The sequence below is a fragment of the Polyodon spathula genome, chromosome 18, assembly GCF_017654505.1.
Source record: "Polyodon spathula isolate WHYD16114869_AA chromosome 18, ASM1765450v1, whole genome shotgun sequence".
Taxonomy (NCBI): Eukaryota; Metazoa; Chordata; class Actinopteri; order Acipenseriformes; family Polyodontidae; genus Polyodon; species Polyodon spathula.
The window spans coordinates 25,851,843-25,879,588 of record NC_054551.1 but is presented as its reverse complement, the minus strand read 5'-3'; the positions used below and the strand labels follow the sequence as shown (position 1 = coordinate 25,879,588).

General features: G+C 35.3%; 1 protein-coding gene across 2 annotated transcripts in view; it reads right to left on the bottom strand.

Moving 5' to 3' along the window:
- Positions 1–23,099, bottom strand: part of LOC121330675 (phospholipid phosphatase-related protein type 5-like) — a 29,351-nt gene extending 6,252 nt beyond the window's left edge. Inside the window, exons 1-4 of one of the 2 annotated variants that reach the window (XM_041277376.1) lie at positions 23,045–23,099; positions 12,272–12,460; positions 5,159–5,291; positions 3,911–4,161 (exon numbers count right to left, since the gene is read on the bottom strand). In XM_041277376.1, coding sequence (XP_041133310.1) covers positions 3,911–4,161; positions 5,159–5,291; positions 12,272–12,451 — 564 coding nt within the window. In that variant the 5' untranslated portion in view covers positions 12,452–12,460; positions 23,045–23,099. Of the gene's footprint in view, positions 1–3,910; positions 4,162–5,158; positions 5,292–12,271; positions 12,611–23,044 lie in introns of those variants that run through there. The other variant, XM_041277375.1, reaches the window with a different exon arrangement.
- Between the last annotated feature and the right edge of the window lie 4,647 nt (positions 23,100–27,746).

Genomic DNA, 27,746 nt, shown 5'->3' with positions numbered 1-27,746 from the left:
ATGGGAAAAATGTATTATCAGCTTCAAAAACACATTCCATTCTGTGCTCTATGTTCAAGCAAACAAACAAAAGATGTATCGAAAGAAAAACTTGTTCCTTACAGTCTTTCATCAAATTGATGCTTACCATGTGGAAGACAACAACATTTTAATCAGAAGCTTTCTCTTCGTAAGACACTACTGATGTGCTTTTTCCCACTGAAGACAATGAGTGTAGTATTTGGAAGTTACTAATGCTTGGTATAATGAGCAGTGCATTCTTATCAGCATCTTCAGCCCACAGTCCATATTGCAGTCCTCTGGGTATAACCAAGTTAAAAAGGGAAAGCTGAATGAAATAAAAATGAACGGCCTACAGCTGAGGAAACTAAAAGCAGACTGACAGGGTAGAGACATGGGCTGGTTTGACCAAAAAAGAAGGTACTAATATCACACATGTTTTTTTTATTATTATCACGAAATGGTGGATTACCTATCCTGCACCAACAAAACACCCAAGTTCTCCCTTTTGAGGTACACTGGGTATTCTGTGCACAAGGACAGGATTTTGGTAGTCTTAAGGTTTTAGCAATGCATTCTCCACTCCAGCATAATGTAAGGTTGAATTTTTCTGGTTTGTTTCTGATAAGGATTTATACTCTCATGCACTCGTGTACTCGGACTGACCTTGTAAGCTCTGTAAGTCTGAACTATGCTCTTTGGAGTAATATATATGATCAGGATTGCCTTAATAGACTCTTACCAATGCCTCATAAATATAACCATAAAAATGTATGTACTGCTAAATCACAATGCTATATTTTGTGTTGGTTTAGACATTTTAATGACTCAAAGCATGATTTTGCTTGTCACTGAATTTGTACCTAATACTAATTCTAACATTGGCTTTACATCAGGGATACATACTGGTGGATGTACTTGGAAATGCATCATTAGAAAGGGAGAAGGCGAACATGTTAAAGGGCTATGTCAAAAAATTGCTGACATGGCTAAGGTAAAGACGAGAGTGGAGTAGACCGTGATCTTCCAGAGCAATGGAAGGCTGTAACTGCTGGCATTGCTGGGATGGGGGATGGTAGAGACAGTTGTTGTATGTTGTATGCAAAGTTGCTGATCTTTAAGGGCTGGAGGCTGATTCTATGCTTAGGCTGCTTCAAAGAGTATCTTTGTAAATAAAAGAAATTCACTGAACCAAGCAAACAACATAGCTTATTTACAGATACACAATATTCGTTTGAGCAGATAAGATTACTAAAGTGTTTGAAGTTTTACTGCATGTCTTTCTAAAAACTTTTTTAAAAAATCCATGAAATAATATTATTTAAAAAATATGTTGATCTTTCTCCCGAATTCGGCCTACAATATTTAGTAAATAAAGGCAAATTGTTTAATACATTCAAAACATATTTGCCAGGTAAACTTCTTCGGTTGAAAAAATCTCATTTTCAGGACTTCCACAAGAACAGGCTTGCTAAGCCTTTTCAGAAACATTTGCCTAATACATTGAATTCTGTGTAGGTTACTGCATGATACAAGCTGATGTCCAACCCAAGTGGAGCCACTCTGACCTTGAGTGGGGTGAACTTCAGCTTGTATCTTGCACAGTATCTCTCTCTCTCTCTCTCTCTCTCTCTCTCTCTCTCTCTCTCTAGAGAGTACAGTTAAATAAGAATACTTATTCAGAATAGCTAATATCAATTTGACATAATTTCTCAATTTCAAACTCTGTACCAATTGGTGTCTATCTACTATATACAGTGCTCACCCGTTATAACTCGCCTTGTTATAGTGTGGAATCGGTTGTAACACAGTAGGGTCGGGGCTCTCATTTGCTCCATACTGTCATTACACTAGCCCTTGTATACTCGTTATAAGGTGGAACACAAATAGCAAGGTCTTGTAACTATGGCTCCCCACTTCAGCGTTATAAAGGGCGAACACCGTATTACATTATTTTAACTCCCCATCACTGTCATGTCTTTAAGTTTCTATAATAATTCTGTTATAAAAAATATGTATAATAATCTAAAGCCAAAGCTAAAGCTAATATATTTGTTAATGTCACATTTTTAAATAGAAACACTAATGAAGTCAAGGATAAGGAGGCTCAGAACTGAAGCCAATTCTCATAGTCATGTAGATTTTAATTATCTTCCACAGAGCTTATTAGTCATTGTACAATTGATGTGACAGCAAGCTACTGTAGCAATGATTTAATCACTCAGTATTCTGCTGCTCAAGCTACAGGTCAATTAAATGTACTACATCCTTAATTTAAAAATTTACATAGTGTTAGCCTGTGCTTAAAATTACACAGCAAAAAACTGTATCTGTGACACTAGTGCATAAGGAACAAGGGCACTGTAACTGCAGCTCAGATGTAAATGTTATTATCAGGCTACCTATTCAAGTATCCTTTACAATTTCATACCATTATTTTTAATTAATTAATTTTTTGCATCTGATTTTAGCACTAGATTTTTAATTTGTGGGTAGTGTATTAAACTGTACACCTTCAAAACATTCTAGGATATATGATAGCAATTAGTTAATTGGGAAAATAATCCTTTCTACATAAAAGCTGATCATTTATGAGGATTTTTCTACACCAACTTCTAATGATCATAAAACACATTGTCGCCTAATAAAAAAAAAAAATGCAGCTGTAGTGCTTGATATTGCCTTCAACCATATATCATGTGGTTTTCAACAGCTAACTGCAGATCTCATTTAAATCATCTTTAAGAAGCATGGTTACTGATATTCCATGGGTTTGAAATTACACGGTTCTAACTCAATGAATAGGCGTAGTGCAAACAATTGCAGCTGCAAAATCCAAATTGCCTAGCGGCCCGGCAATTATTTTGCACTATGGCGTACGCAAGCTTAAGAACAATGCAAATTGCTCAACACACACAAATAACAAGCTGCTATCATGATAATGAGGGTCGCAATGAGCACTGCCTGTGCATCAGGGTATTTAGTGGCCGCACTGACAGCCCAGAGGTGAGGTGAGTCAGGAGTACAAAAGCAGCGAGTGCTCTATCAGAAATCATTAGAATGTCTCATTAGAATGTCTGCGCCCGCTTAGTTATTCCAGATCCCCGCCCAATTCCATGTTCTTTTCTTCGCTTGAATACATTTCAATATGATTTAAATGAATTAATGATGGCAAAGTGCTAATTTGATACTGGGTGCAGAACGCCAGGTGAAAACTATTCTTTACATACACTGCATTTTTAGTGGCTGCTAAAGTCCCACTTTACGGCCACTAAACACGGTTTGCGCATGCAAAATGCAGATTTTGGATGCAATATGGGTGTTTTGCAGCCGCATATTACTTTGCAAATATCCTTATATCAGTTCCTATGAATCTACATTGCAAAATGTGTATGTTCTAAGTGTTAACTACATTAGATGCTTAAAAAGGCAATATTTCCGAAATACGTGGAGACACTTGACAAAGTTTAGTCCCTTGCCAGTGCAATAGAGGAACACTGAAGAAAACATTAAGAAACTGTAATCTAATATTGTTGGTTGCCTCTTGGATTGGGTTCTGATATTCAAATTTCGAAATTTCGTTACTCTGGACAAAGAGATGCTCTGAGACATATTCCAGACAATGAGCACTGCCATCCCATTCGTATGATCACACGTGCTTCACAGAGAATACAGCTATGATGGATTTTTCATGCAAGATCAGAGAACTGTGAGGCAATAAACATAAGCACCCAAAGTTTTTGAAACAGAAAATGAGCAGTCCCAATTCTGCCAATAAGCACTGCTGTATTTCATGGATTCTGGAGACAGAGGGGCGGTTAATAAGAGTACATGATGATGTGGTTTACAAGTACACATTAAAAATATGTACAGTACATGGGTTAACAGTAAAAGGGTTTGTTGTACTTACAGCCAGGTAGAGCGCAGCGTACACACTGAGAGCTGCCTCTTTGGAGGGGAAGGTTTTTCTGGCTCTAATGATGTCATCCACATTGCCAGTACAGGCCTCCTGGTTGCTGATAAATCGAATGGCCTGCTGGCAGCCTAGGCTTGTATAATTAGGTTTGCACACTGTAAGGAAGTGAGGTGCAAGGTTCCCTGTCACCACTTGCCCAGCGTTTACAAAAATATCGGTGGCAAAAAGTCCAAATGTATATACTCCTGGAAAGGAAGGTGACAAACATGTAATGAAATGTATAGCATTATTATTGTTAAATCCACAGCTTGAGGCCACTGTATGCCAAAATGACACAACTACTGTTTCTGTCGTTTGAGACTTTAGCTTTCATCACTGTGATTGCTGATGTGATATGCTGTTCCTAATAGGTGAAATACTCACACAGTCTGTGACTATAGTACAGTTTCATACTGTAAGTGTGAATGTAAAAATGGCAGCACTGGTCAGTCAAATTTTGGAATGCAATGAAGAAACTAAAAAAAGTTATTTTAGCATTCTACCCACAAACTATTTTTGAACCTCTCATGATATCATCACATGATATCAAAATATTGCAGTTTTTATTTTATTGGTCCGCTACCTTCTAAGAATAATACATAAATAAGTAAAGTAATATTGTGGAAATTACATTGCTGTACTCCAATAATTGGTCTCCACATCTTAACCCAATGTATAAAGCAGCAAATTCCCACAAACACTGACTGTAATTACAGTACTTCAGGAGAGTTAATTGATACAAGACATCTTTTACAAGTGTTATTTGTTACTTCTTCATAATACACAGACGGCAGCAACAGTAAGTAGTGATCTGTAAAACGTTAAGCCTTCCACCCCTTAACCTGCTTTAATCAATTTTTTCTAAAACAATAAAGCACACTTGTAGGTCACAACATTAGCTTTGCAAACAAATCCTTTGACTGTTTCTTTAGCCCAAAAATTGTTAACTGAAAATGATTTCCAATTCAGAAGGGGCGCATATATATATATATATATATATATATATATATATATATATATATATATATATATATATATATATGCTTTTTACTTGCCTTGTGTGTGTGCAGTGTACTAATGAGTTCCTGTTTTTTTAAGAGTAAAAAATATTGTTATAATATACCACAGAGATTAAAAGTATGCTACAGCATCAATTATAGTACAAACAACAGCAGGCATGGAATATAAACTCCTTGATCATACCAAGAAACCTGACGGTCCTGCGCACCAGTGGGTTCAGGTAACAGCAATCTCCAGTTACTATTGTCTTCTCACGGTTTTCAAAATCTTTTGTGGCAATCTGAAGGAAAAACACCACGCATTCTGTAATAAAGATCTAGTAAAAAGAAGAAAGATAAAAAATAAATAGTTAGAAAGTTTACAAGTTTTGCAAAGAGGGTTCATTTAGCACTTAATCCAGCTGAGTGACACCCCCAAGATGAAGCTTTGACTTATTTATTTATTTGTTTATTTACTTAGTTTTGAGTAATGTGTATCTTTGGTTGTTTGACCCATTCAGTCCACTTTCCGGTGCAGTACAGTTTGATGTAATTTTAGACTAACTGCTGATCAATTATATTTGGTATAGCAAGTGCAGATAGTTAAATATCTTTAATATTATATTGACTCTCACAAAGTAGTCTAAATATTTTTAAATGTATGGAAATGCACAGGCTGATAATATATACTCTAATAAACATATTTTTCTTGCCACTGGAACTAAATTATAAAATACATCATTGTAGTTCATTTGTCTTACTGTAGCTAAATTATGATGGATCTTTGTGTACGTGTGCAGACTTTAACATTTGATTCTGTTATGATTTCATTATAGAACAAAGCCATATATACAATGAAAAAGGCATGGCGTCAATGTGAATGCGATTCTGTGTGGAGAAGTGTGTAAAAATAGATTTTTCATCTTGTGATTCTTTGGCATCTTACTGCTCTGATAGAGCTGGCCTGGCTGCCTGATCAGGACTCACAGTTGTAAGCTTGTCAGCTTGATTATCCACATCTGCACCACTGTATGAAAGGTGGGCTGCTGTGTCCCTTATAATCACTGAATCTGTATTTAACTGTCAGTAAAGAATCTGTTTTCTCAGAATTCAATTTAAATTCTGCCCAAAACTCCTGCCGCTTTTTCTTTTTCTTCTTTGATACATTTCCACAGTACTGTTCAGCGTCTGAATTCATTTTTCTTTTCTCTCTGTATTTTAGATGATAATCCACAAGCAGTACCATTTGATAACACTTTACAGAGTAAGTAGCAAAAACTGGATAGGGTGGTTGTGGCTGCCCTACGGACGTGCAGAGTTGTGTGTGTTTAGTTTCAGCATAATGATCCCCACCTCTGTTACTTTTTACATTTATTTATTCTGATGAAATGGATATTGCTAATCCTAAAAACAAGGTTTGTAGGCCAAATTATTAGTCACTGTGCACAACTCCCCCCAAAAAACACACACACACAACCCGCAACTGAGTGTGCGGTTCTCTCTTTTTCTATATTGAATTATGGCTTCATCCTTGTGAAATTGCAGCTTGTTTACTTTGGGCTGCTGACTTTTTTCACTCTTTATGTATACATGCTAACCATGAACTCTGAATCTGACAGGCATTCAGGCTTTATCACACAGTTTGTCAGCCTGAAGATTTCAGATAAGAGTCACAGTTTAGCCAGTTTAGTGGTAATTAAATTATAGATATAGTCCCCTTTTCAAAGGCAGCGGATTCAACTATCCTTTAAGCTAAACTTTGGGAAGACTTGTTTTACGGTTTCTTCATTCCATTCCAAAATTTGAATACGCTAAATATTTTCTCCTTTTCACCTATTTTTTTCAGTTATTTTAATCTTTGCACTCTATGTGATATAGTCAACCTCCTTAAAAAAAGTACTTGTGTATCATGGTTTATTAAAAAAAAAAAATGCAAAAATAGAAGGAATCCACAGATAACATTCTTGGGCATACATTTTTTAAACTTTTTGAATTGATTACAATTGCTGTTTAATGTCGAGTACCACATAGGTAATTTCAACTTTTAGTTGTACACTACACTGCCTTTGTATTTAACGTTCTCTGACTGTATTTAATGATGTTTCTATGAAATGCTTTTCTACTGTAATAAGTATCTCAGTCAGTAAAACTATACTGATGCAACACGTCTTTATAATTTAACTTGAAAAAAGTGTGACAGCAATATCCCACGGGCTTCTCTTTATTCAATTAGACCAGAAAGATGATTAATTAAACAATAAGCTATGATGAGCACGGCTGTGAGAGAATCATACGCCTGTTGTAACATGGCTCAATAATTAAAAAAAAATGTAAAAAGGAACACAATTTTAAAGTGTTACATTAATTTATAAAAGCGTGCAGAATTTGTTTAATTCTCTAACAGCACCTGATAAAAGAAAATTTAAGACATGTTCAAACAAGATACTTCAGACATGTCACAATATCCCATAGTACGTTATTAAACACATACAATTCTGAGAAGATCAAACAAAACACAGGAGTCTGGTTACCTGGACAACAGCTACAGCCACGCCATATCAGCAAAAGGACCATGTAAACAATGCAAATTACCAGTTAATAGTACAATTAAATGATATACCTCACAACTTAAATGAATAGCCGTCTATTGATTGTTTGCATACAGGTGATTAAGTAATCTTGATTTTTCTTTTTTGTTTGTTTTGTCCGTTTCTGAGAGGAAAGGTCATATGAGGTATAATTCATATATCTGACAGGGTACAACGTGTCGTTAAGTTGGCACGCTGTTCAGTGTGATTTACGGTTAGTGAACAATCTGCTGAAGGGACATTTTTTTAATTGAATTAATTCTCAATGTTTATTATTATTATTATTATTATTATTATTATTATTATTATTATTATTATATTATTATTATTATTTTTAAAATAACTCTTTGACAAGTATATATCTAATCCTTAACTAAACTTGTTAAATGCATTAAATTGAAACACAGTTTTAGCACCACTGACAGAAGGTTTGACTGTAGAAATCTTCATGAAAACAAAACAGATGCAAATGATATCAGATCTTTACAAGAAGCTTTCTGTTCCACTGAGACTAGCTAGAGGCAGAGTTAATTTTATGATAAGAATTAAAGAACAGACCAGATGGGACATATTCTAGATTTTTGTAAAATGCATATATATATGTGTGTATGAGTGTAGCACAAATACTTGATGCTTGATATTTGATCATTTATTTATTTTTCTTTCCACTTACATTTGCTATACAGTAAGTCTCACATGTGCAGTTTTGAAAGACACATACTGCGCAGCTAAAACAAAGTTCTTGGTTTGCAGCTTTCCTTTTAGGTAATCTGTTGCTGTTCCTCTTTTCTAGGTCATTCTAAATCAGCAGTGTTTCAGGGTAGCTGGCTGGAAATCATGTCAAGTCATTGGGGGGCAGCTGGCGGGTTAGTGACAAGAGAGAAAGTATTGAAGGTGCAAGACTACTTTGAAAATAAGGTGTGCAAACACAGCTATGTTTAAGTATATAACCACAGTTTTAAAATGAAAATGGATTTATCTTTTGGAAGTGTAATTTAAAAAGTATAGTTGGAATAGCATTGTATGTGCAATATGCTAAGCACTGTAGGGTGCAGAAACAGTGTTAATTCAGAAACATACACTACAGCAGAAGTCATTTTCCAGTGGCTTTCCATTGGCTCAGGATCATGACAAGGCAAAAAGTATAATCTTCTATTTTTAAGAAAACACAAAAGTTATGACATTTCCTCAATACATGTTACTGTGGTGCACTAACAATTAGGGGGATGATGTAAATTTAGGCGCAGAGCAAATAATTGCCAATGCAAAATTCAAACTGCATTGCGGGCAGACAATTATTTTGCACTGAGCCCTGTGTACGCTTAAAAGCAATGCAAATTACTCAACACACACAAATAATGATCCGCAATTATGATAATGAGGATCTCAGTGAACGCATTGGTCTATTTAGTGGCCGCACTTGCAGAGTTAAGAGTACAGAGAGCAGCAGTCACTGACACTTGTGGAGCATGAAAATGCAAACCAAAAAAAGATTTTCAGAGGAAGGGCAAAGTCCTCTTGGTGCATGGAAAAGAAAAGTTTTCTGAGAAGAAGCTGAGGTCACTCAGCATGAAACAACGTTGTTTGTAAAAGCCTCAGCCAACATCAGTTGTGCTAGTATCCTTAGGAAATGATACGTATTGGCCTGAACTTTTACCGTGATATCCAGAAATTTGCCTGGAAAAGGTGGAATGGGCTATTCTTCCAGACATTCCACCTGTGGTCTGAAAAGAACCAGAGGCTAAGTAGTGCAGAGAACACAGCACTTTCACATGTACAGAGATAGTGGTTGCTAGATTGACACTGGGGTCTAGCTCATCCCTCAGTTCAGCTATTAGGTCTAGGATGATCTGAGGATTGAGACGATAACACTTTAGCATCACATCCACCAGCATCCCAAACAAAGTGCCCTTCTCCTCCAAATGTGTTCCTTCCTGTCCTCAAGAGCCAAGTGTCTGCATCAGAAAGTGTACTACAGCAGCCATACTGAAGCCAATGACAGGTCTCTGCAGGTGTGTGCTTTTATTCAGCTCATAGTTGCTCGCTTTTACAAAGGTTTGCACCTTGTAAGAGAAGGTGTAAAGTTTTTTGGAGGGACAGCAATTGCCTAAGAGCAAGGCAAAATCCTTACATCACATTATAATGTTTGCGCCCGCTTAGTATCCAGATCCCACCCAATTCCATGCTCTTTTCTTCATTTGAATGCATTGCAGTATCATTTTAATGGATTAATGATGGCAAAGTGCACATTTGATAGCGGTTGCAGAACGCCAGGTGAACACCATTCTTTACATAGGCCGCATTTTTAACGACCGGTAAAATCAGACTTTATGGCTGCTAAACACGATTTACGGCAGCATTATGGGGGTTTTGCACCCGCAAATCACTTTGTGTGTATATACTTTATATATATACTTTTCTTTATAGTGTCTCTCAGATTACATATCTTGTTATAGGACCACAGTAGTGTACATACACTGGTACCTTCCTGCAGTGTACCTGATAGAATGTTAGTCTGTGTTCCACCTAGGGGGAATGTTCTACATGGTTAGCACAGGGGACATCTGCAAAGGCAAAGACACCCTTACAGTCCTTCCTTTTTGAAGAATTGATAACACTGTATTGTTGTAGTTTCTTGGTTTTGCACCGACTGTACAACTTCCATAAGCACAAAGTGTGTGTTCCCTTTCTTTCACTGGCTTACAATGCAGTATATTCAGAAAAAAATCATGCTGTTGGTCTCCCTGTGGCAAATATGCAAAGTAATTCTGCAGTTTACCATGCTTGCCTGTGCTCAATGCCTTAACTAGTTTTGAGTGCACATTGCTTTTACTGTTCCACAGCAAACTGAAGTAGACTGTTACAAGAGCTCACAGGCTCTAATTGTCTTAGTCCAGGGACTTACTGGCTAACAGTAGTGCATTACTTAAAAGTGATACACTTTGACAAATGTTTGAGAAGTCTTGGACATAATTTTATAAAAGGAAATATAATACAAAACAACCATTGCAAAATGAACAGGCTCTAAGCTGCAGCACACTGAAGACTATTAAAGTCACCTTCAGATCAGGACTAAATACTTCTCTTTAACCTGGTCTTACTATACTGGCAGTTAGATAATTGAGGGGAGGGGAGACTGTGTGGGTGTCCTTATTGGCCATTATTTCCACTGAGTTAAAGTCAGAACACTGATCTTTCAGGGGAAGAAGATAATACTGTACAACTTAATTTTCTGAGAAATTGATGTGAAAACAGGATTTAATAAACATGCATTAGAGTTATAGTGACACGAAAAGCACTTTCTAGGTGTTTTGGATTCTTGGTTCTTTATTTTGTAGCTGTGGGTTCATTCACTTCAGTCTAGGTGTATAATGTTTCAATACACCTGTCAGTTGCCACACCCCTGCCATAGTCCTGAAGCATTTCCAGTCAGCCTGGTCTATACCTAACCTTGAGATCGTATTCAGATCTCCAGTATAAACTCAGTTCCAGGCTGGGACATTGTTATTTGTGGAGATTAAATATCAATACTAAACATGTTATACCAACCTATTCATATTTTGCCAACAGGTTCAGAATAATTTCAGGATAGCATATTGAATACCATAGCAAATCTGGTGGGTAAAAAACACCCACACACCAACAATATTGAGTTTATTCATGCAACCTTTCAAGTACTGGTGATGTACTTTCAAATTGTAATGACAAAAGTACAGCAACTGCATATGTTGTGTGTGTGTGATTCCATTAACCAAATGGTGATAATAATAATAATAATAATAATAATAATAATAATAATAATAATAATAATAATAATATTATTATAATCAAGATTGTCTGTACCCAGTCATACAAACAAAATTAATTAAGATGATTATGATGATGTGAAAATGAAGACTGAAGTTGTCTGGAAGGCAGGATAATTTATGATTTGACTGCTTAAAAAAAATGAAACCAATGTGTAGTGCAGTACCAGCATAATAAGGAACAGTCTAGTCCTGCTTGTGATGAATCGATACTCTAATACAGTATACTGTATTTGGCATTTTAATTTCCATATTTCACTACTGTAGCGAAGACACAATTTGGTAAAATACCAGTTGTAGACTTAAGTCTACTTTTAAATAGTAACCAATTTCCTTTCAGACTGTTGACACTTCTTTCATACCATCAATGTAAAACACATTTGATATGTGGTTAGGATCGTTATGAATCATGGAATCCAGCTGCACCTAGAGATTAAACAGAATCTACAAATGTCGGCATCCATATATACATTTTAAAAATGTGAAGGGTACATTAGAAGTATGATGCTTACTTTTAGAAATGCATGTTAAAATATGAAGTAGGATGTGATTATGACCTCTGGAGATGATTTTAAAATACAATACAGTACCACATTAAACCGACAACAGGACCACTGAAGATCGCTTAAAACAACAACAACAACAACAACAACAACAACAACAATAATAATAATAATAATAATAATAATAATAATAATAATAATAATAATAATGTGTCGATACCAATAATCACGCAAAGATGTAGCTCCAAGAGTCATATCTCGTTTGCTTGCCATTCTTGGCAACCAGACTGGGCAGAACACAACCGCCTGGTACTAACCTTGTTAATTTACATGATATTTGATAAAGACACAGTTGTCGACACTCATAAAGACCTAGTAGACCGCAGTCTTACTTCAAATAATAGATAGATAGGTAACTTACAACCAGAGTTGGGACACCCGCAACCACTGAATACAGGAGAGCTGGAGGGATCGCACTTATTTCCTCGGGTCCTGGATAGGGCTTGGTGTACGAGCTGTCATAGCAGAAAAATCCTTGAACATGTACGTTGAAAGTGTCGGTGTACTCGAAGTAATAAGCCAGCATGACAGTCCCTGCCATTATCACCAGCTGAAAATAAAGCATGATCGTGAAAGAAAAGCGAAAGAACATTTAACAACACGATCCCTTCTCATCAAAAGGCACCACTGTCTCCCCTAACGCAACAGGGGCTTTTTTCTCTCCAGCTCCGTGTCTTTTTTGCATCTAGAGCTCATTGGAAAGCTAATCCATAAAACACTGAATGAACTGCAAAATGTGCTTTTCTGCCGTCACTGCTAAAGGGGCTGTAGCTAAACAGTGCACAGCGACTAAAAACGGTGGTCTAGACTAGAGATTTAGATATACCAGATGCAACTTGCCTTTCGGCACAGAAGGATTGATTGGCTCCTGCCCCTTCCCATTTAATCATAACTCACCGCTTTACGCCTCTTTCAAATAAAATTCTTACGTATTTTCATCACCTTTCGTTTTATGTGGTTGTGGTTTATTATTTACTTTAAACTAATGTCGGATGTGATTTGTCTAGTCAATGACAGGGGTGGGGGACACAAGTTGCATCCGGTTAAGTGATATCGTTTCAAAATGGACAATTTAAACTGACATCCCTTTGAAAAACTGGCGAAAGCATACAGTATCTCCGCTTTTTTTATTTATATTTATTTAACCCATTTCAACTCTGCTTTATATATATATACAGTACTATATATATATATATATATATATATATATATATATATATATATATATATATATATATATATATATAGATTAGACCGTAGAGCCGTTATACATATATATATAGTTATTAAACATAATGTGATTTTGTAAAAATTTTTTAAATAGATCTTGTAACACATAAGAAGGTGTAAATAAGTTGTTTAGTCTGTGCCAAGACGGTTCTCCGAGTTTTTATAAAATATTTATTATATTACTATATTTATATGATTATAGTAGTGTGTATGTGTTTTATAATGACATAGTTTTTTTTTTTTTTTTTTTTTTTTTTTTTTTTTTAAAGCAGGTTGTTAGTGTTGCTGCCAAATTGAGTTTGGGGTCTTTGTGAAATATCTTCTCAACATTGCTCCCAGTATGGCTTATGCTTCACAAACGTGTTGTTGGCTACACCATAAGGCGCCTGCAGACTGGAGCCTAGCTTTACTCCATCTGTCTTGCTGCGGGGGGTCTCTGAAACGCATGCCCGTCAGGTGAGTCGGTGCAGAGTGGCGACGCTGTAGCTACTCCTGCCATACGACGATGGAATACCCCTGGCAGCCCAATGGGTGAGACCCCCCTTGAAAATGAAAATGGAACTGGTTTTAGGAGAGCATTTTATAATAATATAGGATATAATTATCTATCTATATATATAGATATATATATATATATATATACATATACACAATGGGTGGTGTGTGTGTGTGTGTGTGTATATATATATATATAGAGAGAGACAGAGAGAGAGAGAGAGAGAGAGAGAGAGAGAGATCATCTTTCTTCAGTACTGCAAGTCGTTTCTGCCCAGTGTCCCTGTTGGCTTTGTGAAAGTGTGTTGTTGTTTTGGAACCCCAGATGTGTATGTTAACATTGTTTTTTGATGTTGGTTTGAGTGCAGTGGATTGATTATGTAAGGTCTGTCAGTATGATGTGTTGTTCTATATAGTAAAATTGACAAAGGGGGGGAAAAAAAAAAAAAAAAAACTTTGCTTGAAATGATATTAGAACTTTTTGCAGCTGCATGCAGTGGAGTAGCAGGAGTTTGTCTTTTGTATTTAGATCACAGATTAGCATACATGTACAGCAGGGATAATCAGACTTCAATGGGGAAGGACGTTAGTGTCCTGTACATGGAGATCTCCCTTCAAACCTTAAATAATGAATGCACTCAGAAATGTTAAATGCATTAAAGGGTAAATAATGTAAATTTGTTCTGCTAAGCATCATTCTTGCTATCTTTAATTTCAAATATCAATGCGTGTGTTTCATAGAGCAACCTATTTTTGTAACAGTGATAACTCTTCTGTAACTACTGCATACCGCGTACATCTGCGGAATTTGCAGTAGCCCTACTGGAAAGTTATTTGAAGCTTTGTCCAATATATACATGTATATATATTGAGTGTGTACAGTAATTATGAGATGCATTCTATGCCCATTTCCACAGTGTTGATTCTATTTCTAGCACAGTTTCTAATGTAGCTGAGGCAACCACATAACCACATGACATAGGACTAGTTTTTTTTTTATTTTATTTTTTTTTGGCGAGATTTAAATTTATTTATTTTTTCTTTTTAAAAAGTAACATATTTGTTTTAGGCATTACAGTATTACAGTGTATTCCAGTTACTTTATGTTTTTGAGGATTTACACAACATTGCATGGGGAAAGTGTAGAGATTCAAATTGTAAAGTTAAGTGCTAAATAACTGTGGTAATTTGTAAAAGGATTAAATAATTCAAGACCAATGAATATTAAACAAGGAGAATTGCCCACTTGTGCATTTCCTGAAAAACCAGTTGATCACATTAATTAGAGAACTGTGTATTCACACAAGCAACATCCCAGACCATTCTTTGTTGGCTAGTCATAAAGTATTTGGTTCATTTCATTCTAATGCTATCCTGCCATGTCAGTATGTGATGATTCTTTAAAGTGGTCTTCAGTTTATTCAACTTTACCAATTATGCTTATTTGTAGGTTATTTTTGAAGGAAGGTTACAGCTTCAATGTGGATAAACACTTTTATTCTTGTGAATGTAAGAGGAACATAAAACGAACAAAAACTATTCCATTGTATTTTTATTGGGGATACACAATGCACATATTAATTGTTATCATAAAATATTAATTAGTCATCCGATGATTATATTAGGAATAATGACATTATATGCTGTAATTGTATTTAGTGTCAAGGTACTTTTCTGCATACTTTCTGATCAGAATGATGAAGCAAGGACAACCTGTCAGAGCCTTCCATCATACAGGATATCAGCACCATCTACTCTTGGGTTCTCTGTCTAAGTAAGTAATAAGAATTTCCTGCACAGACTGGATGGATAATCTGTGGAGGTTTATAGATTAGCTGACATAGTTGATTAGTTACACAGGATCATATAAATATTGCATGTTAGAGCGGTCTCAATAGTATTCAGTGGAATCAGTACTTATAATTTGATATTAAGGGAGATAAGACAATAAACAAGAAAGCACAACATGTGCTACTATTTGTATACTTGCATTCCAAATAGTGAATCACTATGGCTTTAGCATATTATTATTTGTTTATTTAGCAGACACCTTTATCCAAGGCAATTTACAGAGACTAGGGTTTTTGAAATATGCATCAGCTGCAGGGTGACTTACGACAACGGCTCACCCGAAAGACGGAGCACAAGGAGGTTAAGTGACTTGCTAAGAGCCCTTTTCTTTAACCATTGGACCACACAGCCTCCTATATCCATTTGTAGGAACCAATCCTAAATAAATGAGGCTTTTAAAACACAGCATTCTCTTATAACCAATTGTTTCTTGCTAAACCAAGAGATAAAATTAAAAAAAAAAACATTTGTGATTTGGAATATCAATCATGTTGCATCATAACTTATACTACGGTATCAATGATGTAACTAAACAAAAATACAGCATGTTTGCACTTCTTACAGTGTCTTTGCCTGCTGAACTAGTGGAAATTCTGGGTATGCAGCTGGTAATGTAAGTGTATTGTTCTGACCTGAACTAATCACAAAGAAGCAATACCATATTTTCTTGGTCCAACATAAATTACCAATAAATGATCTAGAATTTCAGTTTCAGTATTCAAATACAAATGGTGAACTTCAAAGCACCAGGCTTCAAGCAGCAAAGGTTTATCTAGTGTGTCACGCTTAATAAGAAATGCATGCCCTATGTTCCTTATACCCCTGAAGATTTGAAAGCGTTTGGAGTAATAAAAGCTAAATGTTTGTAACACGCTGAAAAACAATGTGCCATACTCAAATAGAGCAATTAAGCCAGGCATTTTGGAATAATATTTTGCATTTTTTAATGATTGTAATGTTTTGATGATTTGAAGCAAAATGTGTTTCTTTAATTACATATTTTAAATATCCACTTGAAACTTAGCAACGGCAACTATGAACCATTTACAAAGTTTATTGTTCAGTCAGCTATCACTTATTGTGAGCGGTGGGCATTTTTTTCACATCTGATATTCTATACATATCACTTAACATTCTGACAACTATGGTTTTGGATTCAAACATGTAATTGTTTTCACTTTTCATTTTTACAGGATTATGATGGTATATGGTGTTTTTAAAGAAACTCATGTTAGTAAAGCACACACAAACAATATCTGAAACTACAGTACTGTAGGGTAAAGGAAGCTCTCAGTTTCTATCCCCTATTTTTTTGGGTTATCTGTTTGCATTTGGACAAGATGGCTCATTTCACCTCAGCAGTGTCTTCTGGGTCTGGATGTCTGCCAATTTTCTTCAACTGAACACTAACAAATCTGAACTACTTCTAGTAGGATATAAAACTCAACTTAAGAATCTAAATATAGCTTCCCTGAACCTCAGAAACTGTCTGCTGCTGCCTTTCCATACAGTACAAAACCTTAGTGTACTTCTTGACAGCAACCTCTTCTTTGATGCCCACATCTCCTTTGTGGTCAAATCTTCCTTCTACCATCTTTGAAACATCTCCAAAGTCCGTCCCTACCTTTCCCTCCCAGATACAGAGATACTTTGTCGTGCATTTGTCTCCTCTCTACTCGACTACTGCAACTCTCTTTTATGGTGGTCTCCCGTCACGCACCATAAACTGACCGCAGGTAGTTCAGAATAACGCTGCCAGGATCCTTACCAGATGTAAAAAACATGAACACATCACCCACGTCTTACCCAGCTGCACTGGCTACCTGTAAAGTTCAGGATTATTTTCAAAACTCTCCTGCTCACCTAAAATGCCCTTCATCACACAAGCCTCAAGTACCTCCTCAACCTGCTGACCCTGCCCACAAGCTGAGGTCCTCCAACTCTGGCCTGCTTGTTATCCCCAATCAAAAGTGCACCACACTCGGAGAACACTTGTTTAACTTCATGGATCCGACTCTTTGGAACTCTCTCCCAGCTTTGGTGCGTGATGCTTCCACTGTCACTTGCTTTAAATCAACTCTCAAGACCCACCTGTTCGCTTTTGCTTTCCATGCTCTTTAAGCCTGATATCTGCTATAGTGTTGCTACTATTTCACGTATTATGTTACCATCATGTATTAGGCACTTTCCACTATATTTTATGTACTATTTGATGTATTATGCACTTTCTACTGTATTTAATGTACTCAAAAGGTTAAGTTTGATGTCCTGGACAAACAATTGTGAATACTTACTTTACTAGAACTATATTTTAATTGCCCCACTTTCTTTTCATTAGCAAACCCACATTTATTCCAGCATATATTCTGGGAGATACAATACTAACCCTCCAATAGCAAGTGAACACATATACATCACATTTATTTTTGGGAGTTTTACAGAACCAATTGTAAGTCTTTTTTAGAATCTAGAGACAGGTTTTGAGAGGGATGTTGAAGTTTTTTTGTTTTTTTTGGAACCTATTGTTTTTGGTTAGCAAAGCTGCAATGAAGAAAAACAGTATAAAATGACTTGTACAGAACTAACAAAAATACTGTTAGCTTTGCAAGTACTACAACAACATAGATCAATTCCAACATGAACTGAACACTGATATTTTAAAATCTACAGCAGCAACATCGATCTTTGTATACAACAAATAATTCTCTAAAACTTGAGGCAACAGTGTCACTGTCACTCGTTAGTTGTTTTCCCTTAGCTCAGCACAGAAGTAAACAAATTAGCCTACACAAAATTATACTTTGCAAACAAAGTCTTAATAATCCATGTCTATTTCAATAAATGTGTGTTTTATGAATATTTACATACCATTAGAATTTTTTGCACTGTGGTTTAACACACCAACATCCTTCAAAGATGGTGCTACTGGGGGTTAGGGTTTTTTTTTATTAATGAGAATCAGTAACGAAATAAGTATTTCTAAGCATTTTATTTTATTTCAATAGTAAAATGGTCAAGTTGCCCAAGGATGCCTTAGTCTGATCTTGACTTTATACCATGCTGCGAAAAATCAATTAAATTGCTAATGCTGTGCAATTCAGTAGTCAGTCAAAGGAATGATATTGGAATTTTTGAGCAACGCTGATCACAAGCCATCTGCAACGTACCTACAGGTATAAGGATATAGGACTAAAACCTTTATTCTTACAGGAATGATTACCATAGTATGTCTTCTGAGAAAAAATGCTACTTTATCCTCAACACAAATTGTTTCCAACTTTAAGAAGGCTTATATGTGTTGACTTTCTCACAAAGAACAGGAAGGAATAACAAACTCTATCACACAGCAATAATGTGATTAAATAGATAACCAATCCCAAGCATTACAATTATACAGTAGTTGTAGGGTTTGATTCACTTTTAGTATGAGGTCTAAGTAGTGACCAAAGTCCTGGGACAATCTGGGGTTTATTGCAATGCTTGTTATTGTAGCTTAATACATAATGATTTATTTATTTATTGAATTGTTCTTTTTTTTTATAATTATCTATATATAATGAAAGTATTAACCTATTCAAAACAATACACATTTAGAAACAAAAAACAAAAACAGGACTTCCAAATCACTGATGTGACCCGTTTTAAATAACTTCAGATGCTGATTCTGTACATGCTGCACATTTATTTGTCTCGAGGGGAAAAATCCAGCCCTTTATTTTTATTCGGACTGTGGCAGCCCAGTTATGCTCCAGCTGGCACTGCAGAGTGGCTGTAGTCAACACTGCTTGTATTTATAATTGGGTGGCTTCTTTATCGTCATTGTCCTTTCGGTTTACCTTCATGCAGTTAGACATCCTGATTTTTGTCTACCCTTGCTTATAGTTAACATACAATACCAGTTCACAAGAGAAAAACAGACTCTCTAAAACAATACACATCTCCAATGATGAAAGTACAATCAATAAAATGGATATTATTCTCTAATCAGGAGGTTTACTGCCTCATTGGCATTAGAAACATAAAGTGGCGCTTTTAAAGAGTAAACTCTTCTTAGTGGTACCTCAGAGGACACAGTCAGGAATAGATACAGTTGTGCCATGTGAGACATCAACAACTGTCATGTGAAAATAATATCCCTTAAAATAAAAATAATAAACAAACAAAATCAGCATTACAACACGTTTCATTTAATCATACAGTATTTTATCTGCAATTTCAGATTGCAATTCTTCAGAACATTGCACCTGGACAGCCTTGCAGCAATATTAAATGTTCTAATTCAAATTGTTATCTCCTAAGATCTCTGCTTCTTGTTAATTATTACCCTTGTGGAAACGTTAGAGCAGCGGTATGCTATAGTAACAATATCTGCACTGAGAAACCATGAGTTCAATTCTTACCAATTCTTGGTCTCAAATTAGGCTCATCCCTTGTAATAGTTTAAAACATAAACTATGTGTAAAAACATATCACAATACAGTAAATACAAGATAATCCATTTCAAGCATATAACAAGTATCACAAAACATGGTAAAAGTCACAGTAAACAGTACAGTGAACTGTAATAAAAGCATAATATAAAGCAGCTCTTTATATTACTAGGAGGGGCTACCATTTTGATTAAAGCTGTCTACAATTGCTTTTGTTTTTGTTTTTTTTTGTTCTTGGATTAATATTTAAGTACTAATACATTAATGAAGTGCTTCAGGTCCCTGGACAGATAGGAGCACCTGGCTGTATATCTAGCTCTCACTATTGATACTTTCACCAACAGATGTGTGTGCTTGCCCAAGAGGGAGAATACACTGAATGTTTGCTTCCATTGCAGGGGTAAGGTTCAGTAACACTGGTTCCTAGGTCATGAAGATTGAATCTAAATTTCTCAAATACTATATAGTAAATAGTCTTTTAATGGAAAGTGCAAACCATTAAACACAATGTCAATAAAGAGTTTTCCCTAGCAATTAAGCTACATCTTTTAAACACAGTCAGTAATTATCCTTCCATTGTAAAGTCACTTCTCAAAATAAATTAAATTGATACACTCATATGCAGCAAAACACAATTATAACAGAATTTGCCTGCAAGCCATGCAATATGGTGTTTCAAAGACCTTTGCACATGGGGTGGTGACAACAACTAAATATCACAAAAGATGACAAATGCAGTCAAAACTCCTTGCTATGCATTGCTTACTATACAACAGTACAGTGAGAAGTAAAAAAAAAAAAAAAACACCTTTCAATTCATTTTTTCAGCAGTGACTTATAGTTTTGAAAAGCAGACACTAACTGAAGGAAGGCGTAGACACTACAAACAGATCAAAGTTGACATGTATCGTAGACATGACTAGAGGAGACAGGAGTAAAAAGAGCCAGGAACCTTGCACGTAACATAAAGGCTGGACTAAAAGCAAGATGAAGAACTGAAATAAGAAAAATGTGCACAATACTGCAAATAGCATTTTAGACATAGAAAGGAAGATTAAGATGAAGTTTAAATGTTAATGCCAATTTCTAGGTAGTGGTCTTAATGATCTAATAAGTCTCAAGGTTAGCTAGCCTTGAGGTACATTCTCAACTCTTTTCTTGAATATTGTTTGATTAAATCCATTTGACATGAGCACAATGTTCCACATATTAAGCTATACACGGCTCTGTGTTCATTTGAGAAATACTGGGACTAAGCCATACAAGATGAAGGGCTACTTGAAAAGCTCTAACAATAGAGAAAAAAATATTAGCTTGGGCTGTAGTTTCAATTATCAACTGGTAATGTGGTCTCAGGAAGCTTACTGGAGGCTACAGAAATGTTCAGGTTGTGAGTTGTGCATGTCACGGGCAAATCATTTCTTTAATTCATATCCATGAAAATGTATAACAGGGCAATGGTTATGAAGATAGCACCACAAAGCCAAATCACAAGAGGATGAGAGTTTTTAAAACAGAGACAGGAGTGTGTCAACTATGCTCCCCTTGGAAGGGATATTTATCCCTCTTTGGGGTCAAACATCTATAATGCATTTTAGTTGTGCTCTCTATGGAAAAGGTAAGGCAGTCACATTAAATTATTCTATTAGCAGCTCAATGGAGGCAACATCACAGAAGAGGAACTGATTGCAAATGTCTATTAAATTTACAGCTATGGCCAAAATGGCCAATTTAGGATTGAGACATTATTAAAAAAAACAAAAAAACAAAACATTTTAACATTAACGCTACAAAATGAGATCGCAAAAGTCTATCGGAGGCCATAATAGGAGTACAGTATTTCATGTTAGATTTTGAAACGTCACATCTTTTAGTCATTGTCAGATTTTTGTTAAGTATATGGAAAACTAGAATTTAATATGTTAACGTTATTCAGTAGGTTTCATTAGACTTTATGAAGCAGTATTAGTTCATTCTATATGGTGCAAAATGTTTGGCCATAGCTGTACATTAAATCAAAAGGTCTTTTTATGCTAATTAATTTAGCCAGTGGTCTCATCTCAAATACAGTACTGAAAGTTTCTAAAAGTTACATTTTTACTAAAACACTTCTTATCCTAAACCCTCTATGGCAAGACTTTAAAATACATATTTTAATGAAGCATATTCACAAAACTGGTTTTTAAACAAACACACATTGCAAATTCTTTTCTTCTCAGCACTGCACAGCCCAACAATATTGTGATCTTATAGGAGAGTCACAGTAAAATAGGGTAGTGTCAGCCAAGAAATTACTGTAAGAAAGAATAAGGGCATTGTTATGAATTAGTTATTTAGCAGACACGTTTATCCAAAGCGATTTACAGAGACTAGGGGGTGAACTATGCATCAACAATTGTTGCTGCAATCACAGTGAGTCAGTGGCTGCCAGAATTTGAACCGGGAATCTGGTATCAAGCCTTTTGCTTTAGCCACTGGCCCGCCAAGCCTCTTGACATTCCCTTTAAAAGGAGTCTTCTTGAAGTGATTTTGCACTATTCCCAATTTATATTTCAAATGTTATGGAGCTTTTGGGTACCTAGAAGGTGAAATTTCTCTCTGCTTCAATACCTTCTTAACCAACCAGCTACCCCATTTGACACATGCTTACATGTTAACATGCTTATCTAAGTCATGCATGGCTCTGTTATAATTTGAAGAATACTGGCACTAAGCCAGCACTTCCATTCACTGTTTTGGTTTCAAATGTGCAGTTTTGAAGGAAACACATGTTATAGCACGTTCAAAGATTGCCCTCTCACCCCTTTACCACATTCATGCATGTCATTAACCAATTAGTACCTCTGCCCCTTTGATAAAAAGCAAGTAGATTATTTTACTTTGTGGTGTGTATCAGATACCGGCCTATATTTTCCACTATGGGCACATTATAGGCACATTTCTCAGTCAGTGAAAATCCCACTAGAAATATGTTAACTTCATCAATTTGAATTCATTGTTTATTTAGTGTCAGTAAATGGTAAGCAGTTTTATATTCTTTTTTTTTTCAATGTAGAAAAATTTGTATTTATTAGACATTATTTAAGCATTGTTTTCCCTGGGTGAATGAATAATTAAGACAAACTTACCTCAACAAGAACAAAACAGTGGATTATTGTGTAGCTTCTGTGCAAACCCCATTCAGGTGGCATTTTGCTTTTTTTGCCTTAACTACTGACAAAAATAAGAAAAAATATAAAATTAGCTTTTTTTCATTACTGCTTATCAATTGCATACCAATATTTATTTACATTATTATCGTTAAACCATATTGCATTCATGTTTACTGCCACCTGTCAGCATACTGATTTTCACTGCCAGAACTGTGTGCACACATGCAAATCTAAAGAAAACCCGCCACGAACCGGTCATGAAATAGTAGAGCAAGAGGCTGGGATTCTTAAATAGGAGGAAAAAAGTATTGTTTTTTGTTTGTAATGACAACAGGCATTTTGAAATATATTTATATCTGTACCAAAAATTTGATACAATAATTTTGCAGCAACTATTTTTTCAGGAGCAATATCCTCTGAACAATATTGCCTCTTTTTTTCCCCAAGCATGTCTGCCCCCTAGTTGTTAATTGTCAAGTAGTTTAACTTCTGTATAAAACAAAACAGAGATTGTATAAATGTTTTTTTTTTTTCTGAAATATGCCTTCAAAAAGTCTAGTTGATGTTATAGTGTGCAAAGAAAACAGACTGGAGTAGAAAAAGAAAAATAGAATTCTCCATAGTCGTGAATCCTTATATCTGTAACCTTGTAGATTATAAGAAAACAGATTTAAATGCTGTCAACTATTTCGTGATGCATAGCCATCATGGCAATGGTATAGGTGAGCTTTCCACATATTGATGTCACCCTTACCTGTGAAGCTATACATATCAAACTTCAAGATACAGTTTAAAAGCCCCTTTAATCTTGTTATTTTTAATTTTTTTTTTTTTTTTTTTTTTTTTTTTTTTTTTACATTTTTCATATGGTTGTCTTGTAAGGAAATAATGTAAAGCAGGGGCTTCTGTGCTCACTCACATGTTGTGCCAATGCCATAAGCTTTGAATTTTGATTGATTTGATTTTTTGTTTTGTTTTAAATCTGCCGCTTCCCTAGGCTTCTCGCTTCAAATCGTTGGCTCTTACAAGGGTTAATTCCAAGCAAGTTCACTTTCGAGACCTGCTTCTTTTCTTTTTGTATTATGCCGCATGCAACAATCATCAAAAACAAAAAAGTGTCAAATAATATATACGGCCGTTGAAGCCCATATAAACTAATGTAAAAAAAAAAAAAAATATATATATATATATATATATATATATATATATATATATATATATATATATATATATATATGCAAAATGTTTTTCAGTATTCAATTTTTTGACTGTGCATTTTTTGCAGGCTTGTGATTTGAAGTAAGAGATTATAATAATGTAAGCCTGAAATTATCATTTAGAGCCACTTCAGTCATCATGCAAAGCTATGGTCTAGCCAAATCGAAATGTGCCACTACATTTTTGTTACAGCTGCACTATCAGTTGAGAACCATGGCTTATTTGAAGTTACCCGGCAGGGATAATTCCAAGCACCTGCCTTCCTCCTAAAAAAGAAACATGAATGCTTCCAAATCACATATGTGATGAGGGTCATGTTGACCTATTTTCTCATGGTACTAACACCTCTAATATGGCATCTCTTTAGCATTCGTTTTGTAATAACATTCAAGTTGGATTGATACAAATAAAAACAAACACCAAGACGTTATTGATGCTCTATGTAAAAACATTTTACTCTCTGTAGTTTAAACAAAAAATATATATTATTGATCACCCAATGTAAGAACTACACTAGAAGGATTTCAATTGAGTGGGTGTCCTCACATTTTGTATGCTACCAGAGTCATGTTTATTTTATTTTTGCATCCACGAGGTGGGTATGTCACAATGAATCTCAGTTGCCTCTGCTTTCCCCACCAGGCTTAATTCATTAGTTAAATGAATTAACTTTAACTACACTGAAACGGAACACCAATTTGATTACTTGATTACAGTCTCTTGGAGCACAAACACAATACCAATATTTAACAGTACCTCGGTTAATGGTTGAATGATCTTTTCTTGACCCACGTACTGCAGTTGTTCCAAACAGCCACAAGATGGCAAACATTTCAACCCTAATATTGATAATAAAAAAGCACCAGTACCGTACCACTATTGACGTACGGATTCAAATAAATATTAAAATACCACATTTATTAAATAGGACCATGTTTCAAAAATGCACATTGCAGGTATTCAAATACAAACTTGAATTGAATTAGGTAACAGGTGACTGTCACAAGCTTTCCCACAAGCTTTACTCTTGTTTCAAAATGGAACCCTGTTTAATTGTGGAGCAAGGTGTCCACACAGAGCATATTACTGTAAAGGTTTTAGGTGGTTATACAACCCATGTGGACTGTGTTGTTGACCTTTATAATATCGACATTTATACAAAATGTATTTTTATGTGAATTTAAAAGACTTTCCTCCAGGCATCCCAAGAATTAAACAATATCTACATTCTGCTTTTTGAATAACAGATACTAGTCATATAATCATGAAAACAAATGCACTGCTTTGTGTGCTAGTATTGAACTCCACCAAATAATCATCAACATACAGTAGTTCTTAAACATTTAAAAGTTAGCAAGTATATAAACCTACGGTGAATATCTGCTTTTCCAGAGGGAGTACAACATCTAGGTCAATTCCCCCTCTCTCTAATTTAAGAATGTCTTGAGGGGAAAAAAGTTTGGTAAGAAATACATTTAGATATACAGCTATATAGGCTTAGAACATTGAGAATCCATTCTAAATGTATTGCCTATCTATTTTGTCACAGCACTAATTCATTAAAAACTAGAAGGATTATTTGTTTATTTTTCTGGAGTTTTGCATTTCCAGTACTTTGTGAAAACCTGATGCAAAAACAACACATATATTCATGTTATATCATAAAAGACAGAACCATGTTCACACATCATTCACGGTGTATACTATGAGGACTGAATCCTAGGAAAAACAAACAAATTATACCTATAGGTATTACTTGTCAGTCTTTGGTTTCAGTTAATAACAAGTAACCTTACCAGGTGACCAATTCTGTGGTAAGCAACAGGCTTGTTGGATATTGACAGTAAACATTTAATATCTAAAGCATAATTATGATAGGGAACCTATCTCTATAAGCAGTTTGTTCAAGTTCAAGTATATACAAAGGAATGTAAAAATGACTGCCCTGAAAGGTAATAAGCTACTGTAGCACACCAGTTTTGTCTTTTCAATTGACTTGCATAATCCTGTTTTCTATTTATAAGTAACATTAGAACGTGTGTGCATGGTTGAGAAGATAAAGGTGACAAATTAAGAATTAATTAACATAGCTGTGCAAAAACAGAAGCAACAAGTCAACACGTGGTTTCTGAAAATACAGTAGAACTGCTCTAATTCACAATGTTGAATGTTGTGAAACAGATCAGTCACAGTGAACAACACAGTTTAGTGCATACTATCTACAAGGTATATTGGCTGTAACCACATAACACATCATGATATTGTGTTGCAAGCATTCATAAAATCATGTGTATGAGCCCTGCATATTTTAATTGAATGGGTTATACAGGTGTATAATTTAAGAGTTAAGATAAGAATTTTAAAAACGATTTACTTATATTTGATATTGATATTTGATGCCCTTGCCACTCAATTCCCAAGCAAACGAACCATGGTTACAATATGAGAAGGTAATCTATCAAGTAAGGGGAGCAGTGACAATGGCACTGAATAATAAAAGTTACCTTTATATTTTTAGTAATAAAATGTATTTCTTACATTAACAGTAACTTCCAGTATATGCATTACACAGAGCTACTCATATTGGTCAAGCATTGTAATTGTGGTGGCAAGGATATTAAAAGGAAATATTAAATGCAAGTTATCTATATCACCATTATTTATACTAGAACTCCAGCCAGCTGAAACCAGGATTTTCTGAAATCTTACAGTGATACTGTTGCAAGGCAAAAGCCCTGCTGGTGTAAATAGTGGGTAGGAGAATGTAAGGATGGCAGGGATGGGGTTAAATCTGTCCCTGCCAGCAATCACAGGTGTGGCCATTTCCCAAGTTTGAGTTTGAGTTTGTCTATGTATTGTTTTGTATCTGTAGTGAAAGCTAATGCCCAGCCTACAACTGATTCATTCTTTTGTGTGACCCTTTACTTTGACCCTCGTGCCAGTTTATTTAGTTCCTGTTTTTGTGTTTGTTTTGTAAATAAACATGCTCACCAGCATTTAAACTGCAGTTTTCTGTCTGTGGGTCTAATTCCTGCTGCTACACTGCCACAGTTACCCTTTGGTACAGTATTTTAATTGGATATCTGTTGTAATGCCTGATTACTTTACAGGTCTTGAAATCCACAGGGGTTGACAAACTATGTGGTTATTTCATGGGTTAGGTGGAAGAAGACTTCTGTATTGTTTTAAAATACATTGTGATAAATAATTAATAAAATGTATTTTGGGAGAGGTAGATTTTTAGTTTCACATCAACAGTGGAAGCTTAGCATATCTTAACTCTAACAAGCACTCTGGAAACAGCTGATAAACCTCAGAGTAGTGGAATAAAATCATGTACTTCACCCAGCTGTTTTATTCCAGATGGCAATTTTTGGAGTCATTGCCCATTTTTTAATAGTTCACTGTCATGCAATGGAAGGAATGAAAGACAGATGCACTGTTCTAATTGTCTTCTTGG